A 14,065-nucleotide genomic window follows, 5' to 3' on the forward strand; every position below is an offset into this window, starting at 1 on the left:
ATAATTCTAGATATTTTAGACTTCATCTGAGAATGTCCTTTGTCTCCATGTTGTCTTTCAATTACTTCTGCGCTCACTTCAAAGCCATCTTCAGAAAGAAGAAAGATCAATAACTCTGAAGCATCCTCATCAGTCTAAGGGACTTTGAGCTCCTAAATTCTTAAATAAATTCGGTTCAAATAGAGTACAGAAGTAGTCCAGCTTCGCCTGCTCCCATGTTCCCAGGAACCTCTGAGTTCACTTGCAACTGTGGTTCCAGACAGACAGCGCTCCCCAGCCCCCCTCCACACCCACACACCAGCACTACTTTCTAGGCCTGGGGGCATGGGGAGCCTTCCCAGTTTCTGGTTGGACGGTTGGGCGTTCTGAAGTGAGTTATACAGCTTCGTTGCAGTGGCTGCCCTGGTTTCCCTACAGCTCTGGCACTAAGTTCCTCTTTAACCACATGGAAACAGCCTTTGTCGCTGTGTGTCCTGGCACCTAGACTGGCTCCCACGGAAGCACAAAAGCACAAGATAGTTAACAAATGAGCCACTGCTTTCACACACTCCCGGGTCTGACTTTAGGGATGCCTACAACTGGATGGTAGAGAAGCTGTTTCACCTTGGTGACCTAATAATGGTGTCCTGAGAGGTTGAATCTGACTTGCCATGCAGATCAGAAGATTGAGCACCATGGAAACAGTTTATCTGAGCTAACGGGAGCTCAGCAACTCCAGCTGGCCAGAGAAGGAAGCAGCATAGGTCCAAACTCATCCCTCTGAATGTGAGTGACAGTTATACGGCTGGGGCAGACTGCGGGACCACTGGCAATGGCACCAGGATTTATCCCTAGTGCTTGTACTGGCTTTGTGGGAACCCATTCTCTTTGGATGGATACCTTGCTCAGCCTAGATATAGTAGGGAGGACCTTGGCCCTTCCCCAAAGCAATGTGCCTTACCCTCTCTGAGGAGTGGATGGGGGGTGAAATGGGGAGAGAGTGGGTGAAGGGAATGGAAGGAGGGGAGGGAGTCGGAACTAGAATAAGTATGTAAAATGAAAAAAGATAGACTGTTTTCTTTTTAAAAAATAATTTTTTTTTTAAGAAAAAGAAGTTGAAATGTCAAGGTATTTTCCTTTAACAAACACTTCAAGAGTCTGGAGCAGATCCTAGGAAGGTACTGATAGGGCTATGTGTCTTTATAAACCTTGCAAAGGTAAGACATTTGAATCACCGTCAGTCATGATTGCCCTCTCATTCCAGGTTGCATTCTGCTGGAAGTGAGCCCTTAAGGAATCTGGCTGAGAGGAAAACTCACTTAAGAATGTACATTGTTACCAACAGTTAGGACCTTATCTTAGAGACTCAAAGCAAAACAAATTCAACAGTATTGACTCCTGATTTGGGTGGATACAAAGTGCCATTTCTGATATATATATATATATATATATATATATATAATTTAAAGAACTGGGAGAAATTTTGGATAAAAAGTAATGGGGTAAGAAATAAAAGTATTAGGGTAAATAATAAAATTAATAGATATAGCTTCTATGTCAGGAAGTAAATTACAACAAAAACATTAAACACTTAGACTAGGGGAGCCAAGCAAGGATTATATAAAAAAGCTTGGCTCCAAAAATGTTGTTGGAAAAATTATCAAAGCCTGAAAGCAATTTATCATGAAAATATTCTATTGCTTTTGGAGATGTTATGCTGTTTATGATTTTGCTATTGCATATTTGTTATTTTGTGTGATTCCTTTTTTATTCAAAATTATTGGCATTGACATTTAGCCTGCTATTTGTAATTTTGGATTCTCTTCCTAAATCAAGTTTTCTAAGTTGTACAAACCTTCAGGCCTTTTCTGTCCAGAGCTTCCTTAGGAAAGGAAGGTAATCTGTTAGGGCTTTCCCCTACAACAGGGAAAGAAGTTTAACATGCCAGAAAGATGCGACCTCCACCCCCGCTTCCACAAAAGCATTGCATACAAGAGAGTGAACAAACAGTATTTATTTTTTCTGAGGTGATAGGAGTCACTATATTTGATAGTAAACTGTATTGAGTCTATATATTTAAAAAAAATAATAACCCACCTTCAACACTGGCTGTAGATGTGCACTATAGAAACTTTGCAGACTTTAAAAAAGCATGTCACATGAGCTACAGAGATATCCAGGAGTCATGGCCAATGAGGTGTCCCCTAAATTTTTATGTTCACAGATTAATGATAAAATAAAACAAATTGTAGGTCACAACCTACTATTGGGCAATAAAAAGTAAATATAATAAATAGAAAAAAATAATTTTTAAATTAAAGAAGTGATTAAAATGAATCCTTTAGAAAATAGGAGTCATGCAAACACAGTGTATTTATGAAATTTGCTGTATGGGTGGGTGGTGGCTGTCTGAGGTCGCATGACAAAAGGCATTTCTTGTCTGAAGTACACACATGAGGGATCCAAGAGTGGCTTCAGATTAAAGCATGAGTAAGGAAGAATGACAAGAACGTTTATGGAAGCTCAGGTGGACAATTGTTAAGAATTATTTGTAAATTTATTAGAATTTGGAGGGACATTTTGCCTCTAAAAATCCTACATTTAGTGTAATTTAATTGTTGGATGGACCCCCAGAAGCTTTTTAAACTCAAATAGACTGTAAATTATAATGTGATGGAATGTGGTATGATATGGTATGATTAATACAATATGACTGTCATAATAAAGCATAATGCAATATAAACGAGCTATCATAGAGCTCATAGCCCTAACCCAGAACTCTCATTTCCCTCCCTCCCTAGCTCAGATCCACGATTCCTACACAGACTGCTTGAAAGATAATCTAAAAATGACAAGGCTTCAGTCACAACATATGTATGCATTTCACATACATTTAATATTTTATAGTGATGGGTCGAGGTTTCATATTTTGTATTGCCGCTTGATTTGATAGAATATGATTGTAAGCTTAAGCCGTTCTGACAGATAAGAGCCAGTAACTCTTCCTCACACTCTTCTCTCAAAAAAAAAAAAAAAGAAGAAGAAGAAAGGCACTAAATGAGCTAAAATGAACACAGCTTTATAACTGGGTAGTGGTTAGATCAAATGACATGTTTGTTTTAAGGTTCAACATTTGTAATTCTATCCTAGGATAACTCTCTGGTGTTAAAAATTGTCAATGCCTCTAAATAATGAAGGCAAAGAAGAAAGAGCTATATGCAACAGACAAGCTTAATAAAAATCTGCAGAAGAGAAAGTCATCTTTCATGAGAGCCGCGGAATACTAAATGAGTCTGTAATTCTCTGAGCTTCTCTTGTCATATGTTACAATAACAATAAGGGAACTAGATGCTGATGTTGATTTGATTTCAATACCGGCAGAGTATTGATTTCAGCACTATACAATTCGTGATGATTATATATAGCTAGCTGTATATCTTCTAGATAAGTGTACTTAGAAAGGAAGATGGAAGGAGAAAAAACTAACAACACTAATGAAATGCTTTCAATGTGTGGCCCACTGTATTTGGTCCATTACATGCATTATCTTGGAAGTATAATGAGACATGATGCATGTTTTGTAATGCTGCAAGGTATCTATTACCCTGTTCACACCACAGTTGAAGAAACTAGATTAGTTTTCCATGGCTGCTGCATCAAATTATGACAAACCTAGTGACTCTAAACAGCATGAATATATTATCTTATGGTTCTATAGTTTAGCAGTTTAGGTCTCCCTGAGAAAAAAAATGAAGACATCAACAGGAAGCTTTCCTTCCTGGAGACTCAAGATGGGAAATCTTGGGGTTTTCCCAGCTACTAGAAGCTTCCCGTGTCTTGAAGGCATGGTGTCTTACTTAGGGTCACTATTGCTGCAATGAAGTAACAAGATCAAAAGTAAGTTGAGGAGGAAAGAGTTTATTTGATTTATACTTCCACAACACCGTTTATCATTGAAGGAAGTTAGGAATGAAATTCAATCAGGGCAAGAGCTAGAGGCAGGAGCTGTAGCAGAAGCCATGGAGAGGTGTCGCTTACTGGCTTGCTCCTTATGGCTTGCTCAGGCTACTTTCTTATAGAACCCAGGACCACCATACCAAGGGTGACTCCACCCACAATGGCCTGGACTCTCCATCAATCACTGAGTAAGAAAATGCCTTACAAGCTTGCCTACAGCCTGACCTTATGAAGACATTTTCTCAGTTGACATCCCCTCCTCTGATGACCCTAGAGGACATGAAACTACACAGTAGCCATGGCTGTCCAGGCCTTAGTCCTTCCCCCCTATCTTCAAAGCCAGAACCATCAGGCAGAATCATTTTCAGGAGAACAACGCTCTTTTCTAGTTTCCCTTTTCTAATTCCCTCTGCTACTTTAATGACTTCTATGATTTTCTGGGTTACTTCAATAATCCAAGAATCTATCTTAAACTTGGATCACTAGACACAGCTCCTGGGACTATACCCAAAGGGTCTAAGTCTTACCACAGGAACTCCTGCATGTCCATGTTTATTACTGCATGCTTTACCACAATGGCTAAGAAATGGAAGCATCCTCTGTGCCCATCAACAGAAGGGTGAATAAATTAAATGCACTAAGCACACACACACACACACACACACACGTACGTGCATGCGTACGCATAGGAATTTTATGCAGCCATAGAGAAGTCATGAGGCACCTGCAGGAAAATCAATGGCACCCAAAATTATTAGATGAAGCAAAATAATCCAGACTCAGAAATAAAAAGACTGCATGGTTTTTCTCAAGTGTAGATCCTAGATTTGTGTGCAGGCATGTGTGTGTGCATGTGTGCGTGTGTGTGTATGTGTGTGTGTGTGTTAGCTCACGAAAGTACAAAGAGGATCATAAGAGGGGGAGATCTTACAGGAGGAGGAAAATGAGGGTACTAGAACACATGTGATAGGAAAGGAAAAGGGAGGCAATCGGGGGAGGAGGGGCATTGGGAGAGATCGGGGTGAAAGGGCAGGTTCCACATGAATATAGTAGGTATGAGAAGGCTGTGATGAAACACATTACCTTGTATGCTAATTGGGAAAAAGAGAAAAAAATATCAGTCGACAGCCTAGGCTCGATGAATAAGCCAAACTCCACGTTGCTATGTGTGTCACCCAACATCCCCGTGTTTCAGATTAGGATGTGATTGTGTGAAGGGAAGAGACATTGCTTTGCACAACAGAAAAACTTTAGGTGCCTAGTCTAAGGAACATAAGTAATAGGTTATCCTCACCAGCAGCTCCATTATTCTACTTCACTGAACGGTTGTTCTAAATTGTGCGAATAGTCAGCTCACAACTGTAGAAAAACATGCTATCCTGTTTTCAAGGAGCTTACATTTCAGTAGAGAAAACAGACATACATCGAGAAAAATAAAAGTAAGAAAAATAATGTCTCAACTATTACAGGGGAGTAGTGCTAAGGATGCAAGCAAGGGCAGAGATGGAGTCACAGAAGAGATGGTCCCTAGGCAGAAAGAGTGCCGCCTGATGTTTATCCTGGATGTGTCAAAATGATCCAAATTATTAAAACATTGAACCAAAACACAGTCACGTCTTCCGGAATTAGATGCTCCTAGCCTCTCTGTCTACTCCTCATTGGTATCCACATTGAATCTCTATTGGGACTCCCTAGGCATCCTCCTAGACCAGCATCCACGGACTTAAAACGTGGGCCGTGGAGGCATTCCATGACCTTCCTTCTGCTCTACGAGCTCAGAATCCTTTGTGATGGTTGGGTAATGTTATTTCTTGGTGGATCAGTTAACAGAGACATACATACAAAGGAACAGAAGGAACTGTGAGGTTCTATCAAAGTGGAACCTTTGGAGAAAATGCGTGGATGTGATACTTAGAATCAAGCTTTTTTAAAAATAAATAAATAAAAGCCAACGTTTACGGGAAATTCATCAGAGGTTAGAGGTCTATTAAATATCTCTCTTGTTAGAGTTTGTTCAGAAGAGTTACATATGAAGAGGCAAGGTTTTTAGCGGGGGGGGGGGAGAGAGAGAGAGAGAGAGAGAGAGAGAGAGAGAGAGAGAGAGAGAGAGAAACCAACCAGCTGAGAAGTGGGAGGTGATGATTCCAGGCAGAGAACACTGCTTGGTGCAAGAAGAGAGAGGAGGAGGAGAGCTTGGTGTGCTTGAAAATGTGCAGAAAAGCAGCAGGGCCAGAGCTTATGGAGACGGTGGATCTAATGAGATGAGACGGGGGTTCTTAGGCCTTAGCAATGGACTAGTTTCTTACTTTAGATGCAATGGGAGGCCCCATGGAGGTGGGCGGTTTAGTTGATGCCTTTAGCGTTGTTTCGCCGTTGAATAAACCGGTTGCAGAACAAGAAGATGGAAGCTGTTGCAGAAATATAAGCAGTGATGCCGGCAGTAGGAAGAGTCGGGCACCAGAACGGAGGATGTCTTAGCAGAATTTTAGGAGTTGCTAATAAATATGCAGGGATGCAGGAGTTGAGGGGACAGATGGGCTCACCAATTTGAGGATGGCTTGCTGTGTGGGAAAGTTTATGTAGAGACAAAGTTTCACAGAGAGGAGTAAGCATTCCAAGAGGAAAGAATATCGGACTAAGAAATCAGACAGCAAGAGCAGACAGCAAGAGAAGTTGGCAAATCAGCGGGGAAAGATGTAGAGTTGTTACCGCCATTTGGAGAACAGACGGCCCAGGGTGGAATTGAACCCAAGTTCAACCTCCTCCGTCAATAGTTATGTGAACTTGGACACTCCGTTTCTCAGGGCTTCAGCTTCCTTATCTGTAAACAGGCACACATTGACCATGCTGAAAGTTAGTGCTAAAAATCAAGGCTGTGATTGGACCAGTTGAAAATGTCTATGATGCATCCAAACACCTCTGGGGGGATGTCGAAGCAGGCTGTTTGGGCTCACTAAGAGAGCTATCTGGATGACACGAGTTTGCTGCCTCTCCTTGGATTGTAGGGTCAGGACTAATAGGAAACAGCTCTCCATTGGCCTTGTCTTGCTTCTTAGTCCTGCAGGCTGAGCTCGTGATAAGCAGAGGCAGCTGAGCAACAGTTAGAAGGGCAGTTGAGTAGTCAGCAGGCCAGGCTGTGAAAGTAGGTAGCCAGCATTATGACAGCTATAGAAGAAACAAATGACAGTTTCTCAAGAGGAGCTAGGGCAGGTGGGAAAGAAAAGAAGAAGAAGGAGAGAGATACCAAGAGAGGCTGGAAAGCTGAGGTTGAAGGACAGAGGCTGCAAGGAGCCAGAGAAGACAAACTGTAGGGGGGGAGGGGGTCAGAGAAGTTCCAGAGGGCTGTCAAATGTGAGGCCCGGGAAGAAGAGCTGTGATACTTGCTGTTATTAAGAAATAAGGACTCGCTGGGTGGCGGTGGCGCACGCCTTTAATCCCAGCACTTGGGAGGCAGAGGCAGGCAGATCTCTGTGAGTTCAAGGCCAGCCTGGTTTATAAAAGCTAGTTCCAGGATAGGCACCAAAGCTACGCAGACAAACCCTATCTCGAAAAACAAAACAAAAAAGAATTAAGGACTCTCAACTTCACAGGCATTGCTGATGACCAAGAGATTCCCAGTACCTAAACCTGCCTGGAAGCTGTGACATCAATGACAAGAAGGGAATGAGGAAGCCTAAGTCCACAGGAGGACCATAACTCTCAGGGCACCAGCTGGCACAATACTCAAGGCCTGAAGGAACTACAACACTAGAGGGCACCACTTTCTGCTGCTGTTCTCTGTCTACCTCCTACAGGCACAAGTGGGTATGGGGGTGAGGGTGGGGAACAGCTGCCAGAGACAAGCTTTAGAAAGCTTCTCCTTGACTGCCCATGAGTTCAATTAGCACAAGCAAAAGGAGACCCCTCCTCCAGCCAGCTGATGGGTAACTCTGCCAATAGAACGTGTTTTCTATGTTATTTACACAAGCAACTGAAATTCAGGACGGGAAGGATGACTCGAATTGGACAGTGAAGAGAGTGATAATTTGGGGATAATTAAGAAAAAGAAAGTGTAGCAGCAGAGTAATATGGACAGTCCACCAGCAGTCTCAAAGTCCTGACCCCCAGTGGACCAAAGTGCACATCAGAAATCTCTGTGCCTCTGACTCAAAGTTGAGCTCAACAGATTAAGGCACTTGCCACCCAGCCTGACAATCTTACTTCATTCCAACAGACCCCTACAAGTTATCCATGATGTCCACATGTGTGCCATGGCATGAACACACAAAAGTACGCATGGGCATGCACACACACATGCACCTATACATATAAACATGCATGCACACACATACACATGCATAGACACACTTACACATGCACACATATGCTTACACATACATGCACACACACATATACAAGCACGCATGCAATGTAATTTTAAAGAATTAAGTCAAGCAAAGATCCCCATCCTTTTTCCACCTGTACATACCCCTCATTAGTTGGATGGAAAAAAAAAAGTCAGTGGTTTTCCAGCAGGTACTGAGTTAACCTAAGGTGTAATACACACATTTTGGTCTGAATATAGAGGTAGAAAGAGCAAGAATAAGGAACCTGAGACAGAGAGAAAGGAATAAATGTTGTCTTATTCCCTAGCCTGCTCACATACCCCTTACCAGATAGGGAGCAGGAGCTGAACTAGTGAACCCAGACCCCTAGTCATGCAGCAATGGCGTCCACATCACATTTCTAAGAGACAGTACATCTTCATTGCCAATGCATTCATATTCATAATTTTACTTTTTCCTAAGATTTTTGTCAATGAAATGTTGAGTTTCAAGGATAATAAAGACTGATCCTTACAATGCCTGTATCAGTTGCTGGTTTATTGTTCATCCATGTAAGATTTGCTTTGTTGTGAGAAAAACAAGCTGCTCATGTTCTCCAAGTCTTCCTAGTCATCCTTAGTTAAAAGGGCTGCCCACTTTCGTCTTTTTCTTAGAATCTTTGAGGTCAATAAGCAATCTTCCAAATACTGCCTGGAATAGTGATAAACACCATCTTTTTGAAAACAGTGTCCTGTGGCACTAGGCCCTCGGGCTAAGAGCCTGTGCTACTCCCCGGGGGTGCCCTGCTTTCTATCCCAGCCCTCTCAGTATTATCCTATTTCTTCTTCCCTCGTGGTAGGGCACAAGCTCCCTTTGAGGACAATGGGCATCAAACTGCCATTTTTTAAAATATTAAATGTGTGGTAAGTCTAGCCCTTAATGTTTATCCAGAGCATTGAGTCATATTATAGAATTATAAAATACTATCCGAAAAGGGCACTTCACAAACCAAAATAGACATTTTATAAAGTCCAATTTGGTAATTCCAAATCACATTTAATTTTCTCTGAAAATTCCCACGTGACAGGAAGATATGGGTCTTTGCGGTTTTCAAGTATCTTCTAGGGAACTACAAAATGACAGTCTGCTAAAATTAGCATTTTTCCCACAGACACTAAATTACCAATATCAATAAAGTCACATGCATTTTCATTAAAATAGATAACTAAAATAATAAGTTTCCTATATTGCTATTCTGGGATTCATGCAAATCACAAGTCTACATTATCCTTTAGTATGGATTACTTGTAGTGCTTCCTCTTCACAGATAGGTGGGGCTAGCGACTTCTGTTTTAATTATAATATTTTAGCATATTAAAATCTGTATCTAGATGAAGCAGCTACTTCAAAGCTTCAAAACTGATGAAACTGCATCGCTCTCTTTTAAGGGATAATATACTACTAAAACACCCCCTGCTGATTTCACAGGCTTTTGCAGAGAGTTATGCATAATTTTCTGAAATTCAAAGGCTTAAGATCAGATATTTATGATGCTAAAAACTAGAACTCAAGAATTATTAAAAACTTGGAAGACTTTCCAAAGACAGATTTTTTTTTATTTTACTCAATAATTATTTAATGTGAGGTTAATAAAAAAAGTAAAAATCAAAAGATTTGAATTCTAGATTCAACTCCAGCACTTAATAGCAAGGGGGCAAAGACTGGATGTCTTTGGGAAACTTAACAAAGGATTTAAATGAGAGCTGATGAAGTGGCCTGGGACATAGATTTGTAACTGGGCCATCACCGCACAAATGAAGATTACTGAAGACGGCATGGTGGAGTCCGTAGTTAGATCTGGGGACAAATTCTCAGGAATCAAAAATGCTGTTTATGACCATGTGATTTTTTTTTTAGGTTGAAATCTCTACTTTAAAACGTTCATATGATAAATCTTAGGTCATCTGAACATCCTTCTTATGATTGACATACAGTACGTGTACTTCTGACAGCCTTAGTGCCAAATGATTCAACTTCAGTTGTTTCCCAAGCTAATGAAAGCAGAAACCGACACAATATGTGCCTCCCATGTTCTCCCGGGTGATAAAGAAACAGATTTTAAGCAGATTTGTTTTAATCCAGAAAACTTACAAGAACATTTTACTATATATGGTATACTGTAGTATGAATGAATTGAACTGGAAATAAAAGAATCCAGACAACATAAAGAGTAGTGATTTTTACATCATTCTTCATTATAAAGTAATAAAGCCATGCACAGTTATTGTGTAGGTTTGTATATGTTTATAGTGTGTTTTAAGCAGTCATATGAAAACTGTAGATTTGTCTATACCTAGATTCATATTTTTATATATTCAAATAGCATAAAATGAACATGTTAATGGATTTAAAATAATTTTTTGAGGCACAGTGGAATTTTTTTGTTTTCTTTCTATTTAATTATTTATTAAAAATTTCCACCTCCTCCCAATTCCCTGCCCTTCCCCCTCCCCCTCTCCTTCCCTCTCCAACTTAAAATAATTTCAGTTGATACAATGCCTGAAGGGTGTGGCCACGAAACTTGGAACCGGGACACCTCAGGTTGTCTTCTCTAGATACATTGCTGTGTGGCTCTGCGTAGGACAAATGGCTGTACTTACCAGTATTTCTTCACAGTTGGACAGAGATAACAATCTCATTACCACAGGAACACAGAATTTAAAAAAATAAACTGAATGCATGCCTTCTAGGTATAGTGTTTAATGGGGATTAGATCATTGAATCAAATATTTAGGTTTTTCACGATGCTTTGGGTAACTCCTGCCATGTCTTTGTTTTCTAAAGTAAGGAAATATTGTCAGTCATCCCCTTGTTCCTGCTGATCTAGCAACAGCAAAAGTGGGTGCATGGACTTTCCATTTCTTCATCAGGCCCACAGTGTTTCGGTTCCCCAATAGCTTTTCTCCCCTTTTTTAAAGTAACTACCAGAAACATAAACAGCATGTGAGTCCGTTGTAATTAACGCATCTTGCGAGTGGAAGCAGAGCTAAGGGAGTAAAACTCTCCCATGCATGAAAAAGATCTGAAGTTTCCATTTCTTTCCTGTTTCCCTAGATGTCAGAGAGGACAGAAGTCTTAATTTGTCTTTCTGTACTTGGAGGTAAGCACCAAATGGCCTTTCTCCATTGCCTTTCCCACCTAATGAGAAAGCCTTCCATTTCCACTTGGAAGTGTGGAGAAGCTGCTGAGCAATTCTGTCTCACCTTTAGCCTATGTCATAATAAAATCTATCCACTTGGGGTATTATAACAATTGGGAGAATGATTCTAAAGCATTCCATTGGGAAGCCAGACACTTTTCTTGAGTTGAGATTTTTTTTATATGCCATCCCTTTGTGGTTTATTTTCCAAATACTGCAGAGCTTGCAGCACGAAAGAGCCTTAGAAACTCTCCAAAGGCTAAACACAGAGTGGTCCTGAAGCTGACTGTGTGGACATTGCTTAAAAAACGGCAGCCACCATACATGTAAACTACACCTGGAATCCGTGATCTTCTAGCTTTGTGAACTTTCCTGGCCTCACCAGGCTTTCTCGAACCTGCCTCAAACTGAAGTTAGCAATATGTGTCCTGTTTCACAAAGCTACTACTGAGAAAAAAATTTTAAGGAATATAAAACAGCACTAACAAATAATTTTGAAACACTTCACCAAGTTGAAAGTTCTTAAGTCAAGAGATAAAATTATGGCATATTTAAAGATCCAAAATGGTTTTTATTCACGATTGTACAACTAGACAGCCCTTGGAATTCTTTCAAAGAACCCTGACCAGAAAATGTCAGGCATTGTTTATGACAAGAAAAGTGATCTAGAGACAATCTAGTGGATTATAGCCAGGTGTTTTGCTTTACTTGCGTTAGTTGGTCTCCTGCTATTGATTAAAGCTGGGGTGCTATTATCTGGTGGATATTCAGCTGTTTGTTCAAAAGTCTAATCCCTAAATTCGGTTTACAGCTGGCTTACCTACTCAAAGAGCCTATAGTTCTCTAAGTTCTGAGGCATGCTATGGCTGGATACAAGTTAACATCCTCAGGAAAATAAGCCAAACTCAGACAAGAATAATGCAAGATATTTTTTCCTACTACATATATGAGGGGGAAAAGAGTTGGAAGTAAAAGAACTATTATGAGTGAACAAGACAATGGAGAGGGGAAGTAAATATGATCACGGTATGTTATGTGTATATGTGGGAAAAGTCACAAACAAGCTCACAACTTTGTAAAATGAATACACAATAATTTTTTAAAAGGTGAGGTCTCTCCTCAGCTTGGTGGGTCAGAAGAGTTGGAATTGTAGTGACTAGCGCTCCCCACAAACCTGGATGAGATCAGGTACCCGAGTGAAACTCCTTCAGCTGATAAATCATTGCTATGGTAACTGGCCGCAGCTAACAGCAAGCTGACCTCACGCCATGCCATGCATCATACACAGGGTGGCCACTCTATGAGGCGCTCACATTTTGAGCTACTTAATAGAAGAAAACACTGAGGCTGAGAGAAGAGGCGCGAGAAAAAACTGCGAACAGGAAACAATTCACCATCTTTCCCGCAACTAATCGAAAGTCTAGCCCTTGAAAGGCCTATGGAGCCTCCCAGAGGCAGGGCTACAAGGCCACGCCCACCAGACACGCCCACCATCAGACTCCGCCCCTCTCCGCACCCAGCCTGCACCGCTCTCTGCCGGACGCGGTTGTAGTCTCCCGGTACTGACAGACTTCTTGTTAGTATTCGTCATTTCCGGTAGGTTTCTCCAACCAATAAGGTGGCCTCGGAGGCGGGCCATCGTCTCCAGGCCCCGCCTTCCCCCGGGGGTGCAACCTTCTAGTCGCGGCGCGGGGCCCGGCCTGTGCGTGTCGGCCTCATGGCTTCCGCGGGGAAGCTCGGGTCTTTCCGCCTTCCCCCGTTGCCCACCATTCGGGAGATCATTAAGTTGTTCGGACTGCGAGCGGTGAAGCAGCTCTCCCAGAATTTCCTCCTGGACTTGAGGCTGACAGGTGGCGGAGTCGTCAGTTCCCCCGGGGGTTTCCGAGGGGCGCGGGCGGGTGATGGAGCCGGGCTGGACGGGCGGCTTTCAGTCAAGCGCTCCCCCGACCGCTTGGACGGAGCTCGCTGCTCCTGGAGCGCGACGTGAAGCCTCGGGCCGAGGCGACGCTCCGCGGTGGACGGCTCTACCTGTCGGAGTTGCTTCCCGCGCTCTTTATATTGAGCGGATTTAGTGTTTCTCTTTACCCTGTTCCCAATCTGTCCGTCATTAGCCTGGCGCGGTAAGTTGCGCCAGGCAGTCTTTCAGCACTTGCGGAACAGAGGCAGGAGGATTGCCGCCAGTTAGAAACAGAGAGACCCTATTTCAAAACCGTAATCCGAAATAGTGAATAGGATAAATGTTCACTTCTTGAGTCTAAGTCTCCCTCTAGGGAATGGATGTTCGCTCTGTAAATGCATACTAAGCCAACAGTGCAAACAGCTACCTTGTGCCAATGCTGGACTATGATACTGCAACAGCCTTAAGTTTGCAGTTTAGTAAATTGACCTCTAAATGCCTCTTGAAAGTCACTTTTATACGGTGAGATTTACACAGGGTGAAGGTCACCAGTCTGACACCCAAGTTTTGCTGAGTTTTCACAGGTATTTGTTGATTTCCGTACCTCCACATGTTAGTGATGCTTTCTGCAAGATGTGATTGTGAGAATGTGGTTGCAAATAAGGGCACTAATTGACGGTTGGAGTACTAAGATTTTACCCTACGTTTAAAAGGGACACCCCCCAAAAA

At 41.9% G+C, this 14,065-nt stretch overlaps 1 protein-coding gene across 1 annotated transcript in view; it reads left to right on the top strand.

Annotated features, from left to right (window-relative positions):
- The first annotated feature begins 13,122 nt into the window (after positions 1–13,122).
- Tfb1m (transcription factor B1, mitochondrial) overlaps positions 13,123–14,065 on the top strand; it is a 38,321-nt gene continuing 37,378 nt past the window's right edge. The window contains exon 1 of the mRNA XM_057759017.1: positions 13,123–13,289. Within this exon, the coding sequence (XP_057615000.1) occupies positions 13,157–13,289 (133 nt within the window). The 5' untranslated portion in view covers positions 13,123–13,156. The remainder of the gene's footprint in view (positions 13,290–14,065) is intronic.

This window comes from Chionomys nivalis, chromosome 2 (genome assembly GCF_950005125.1).
Source record: "Chionomys nivalis chromosome 2, mChiNiv1.1, whole genome shotgun sequence".
NCBI lineage: Eukaryota > Metazoa > Chordata > Mammalia > Rodentia > Cricetidae > Chionomys > Chionomys nivalis.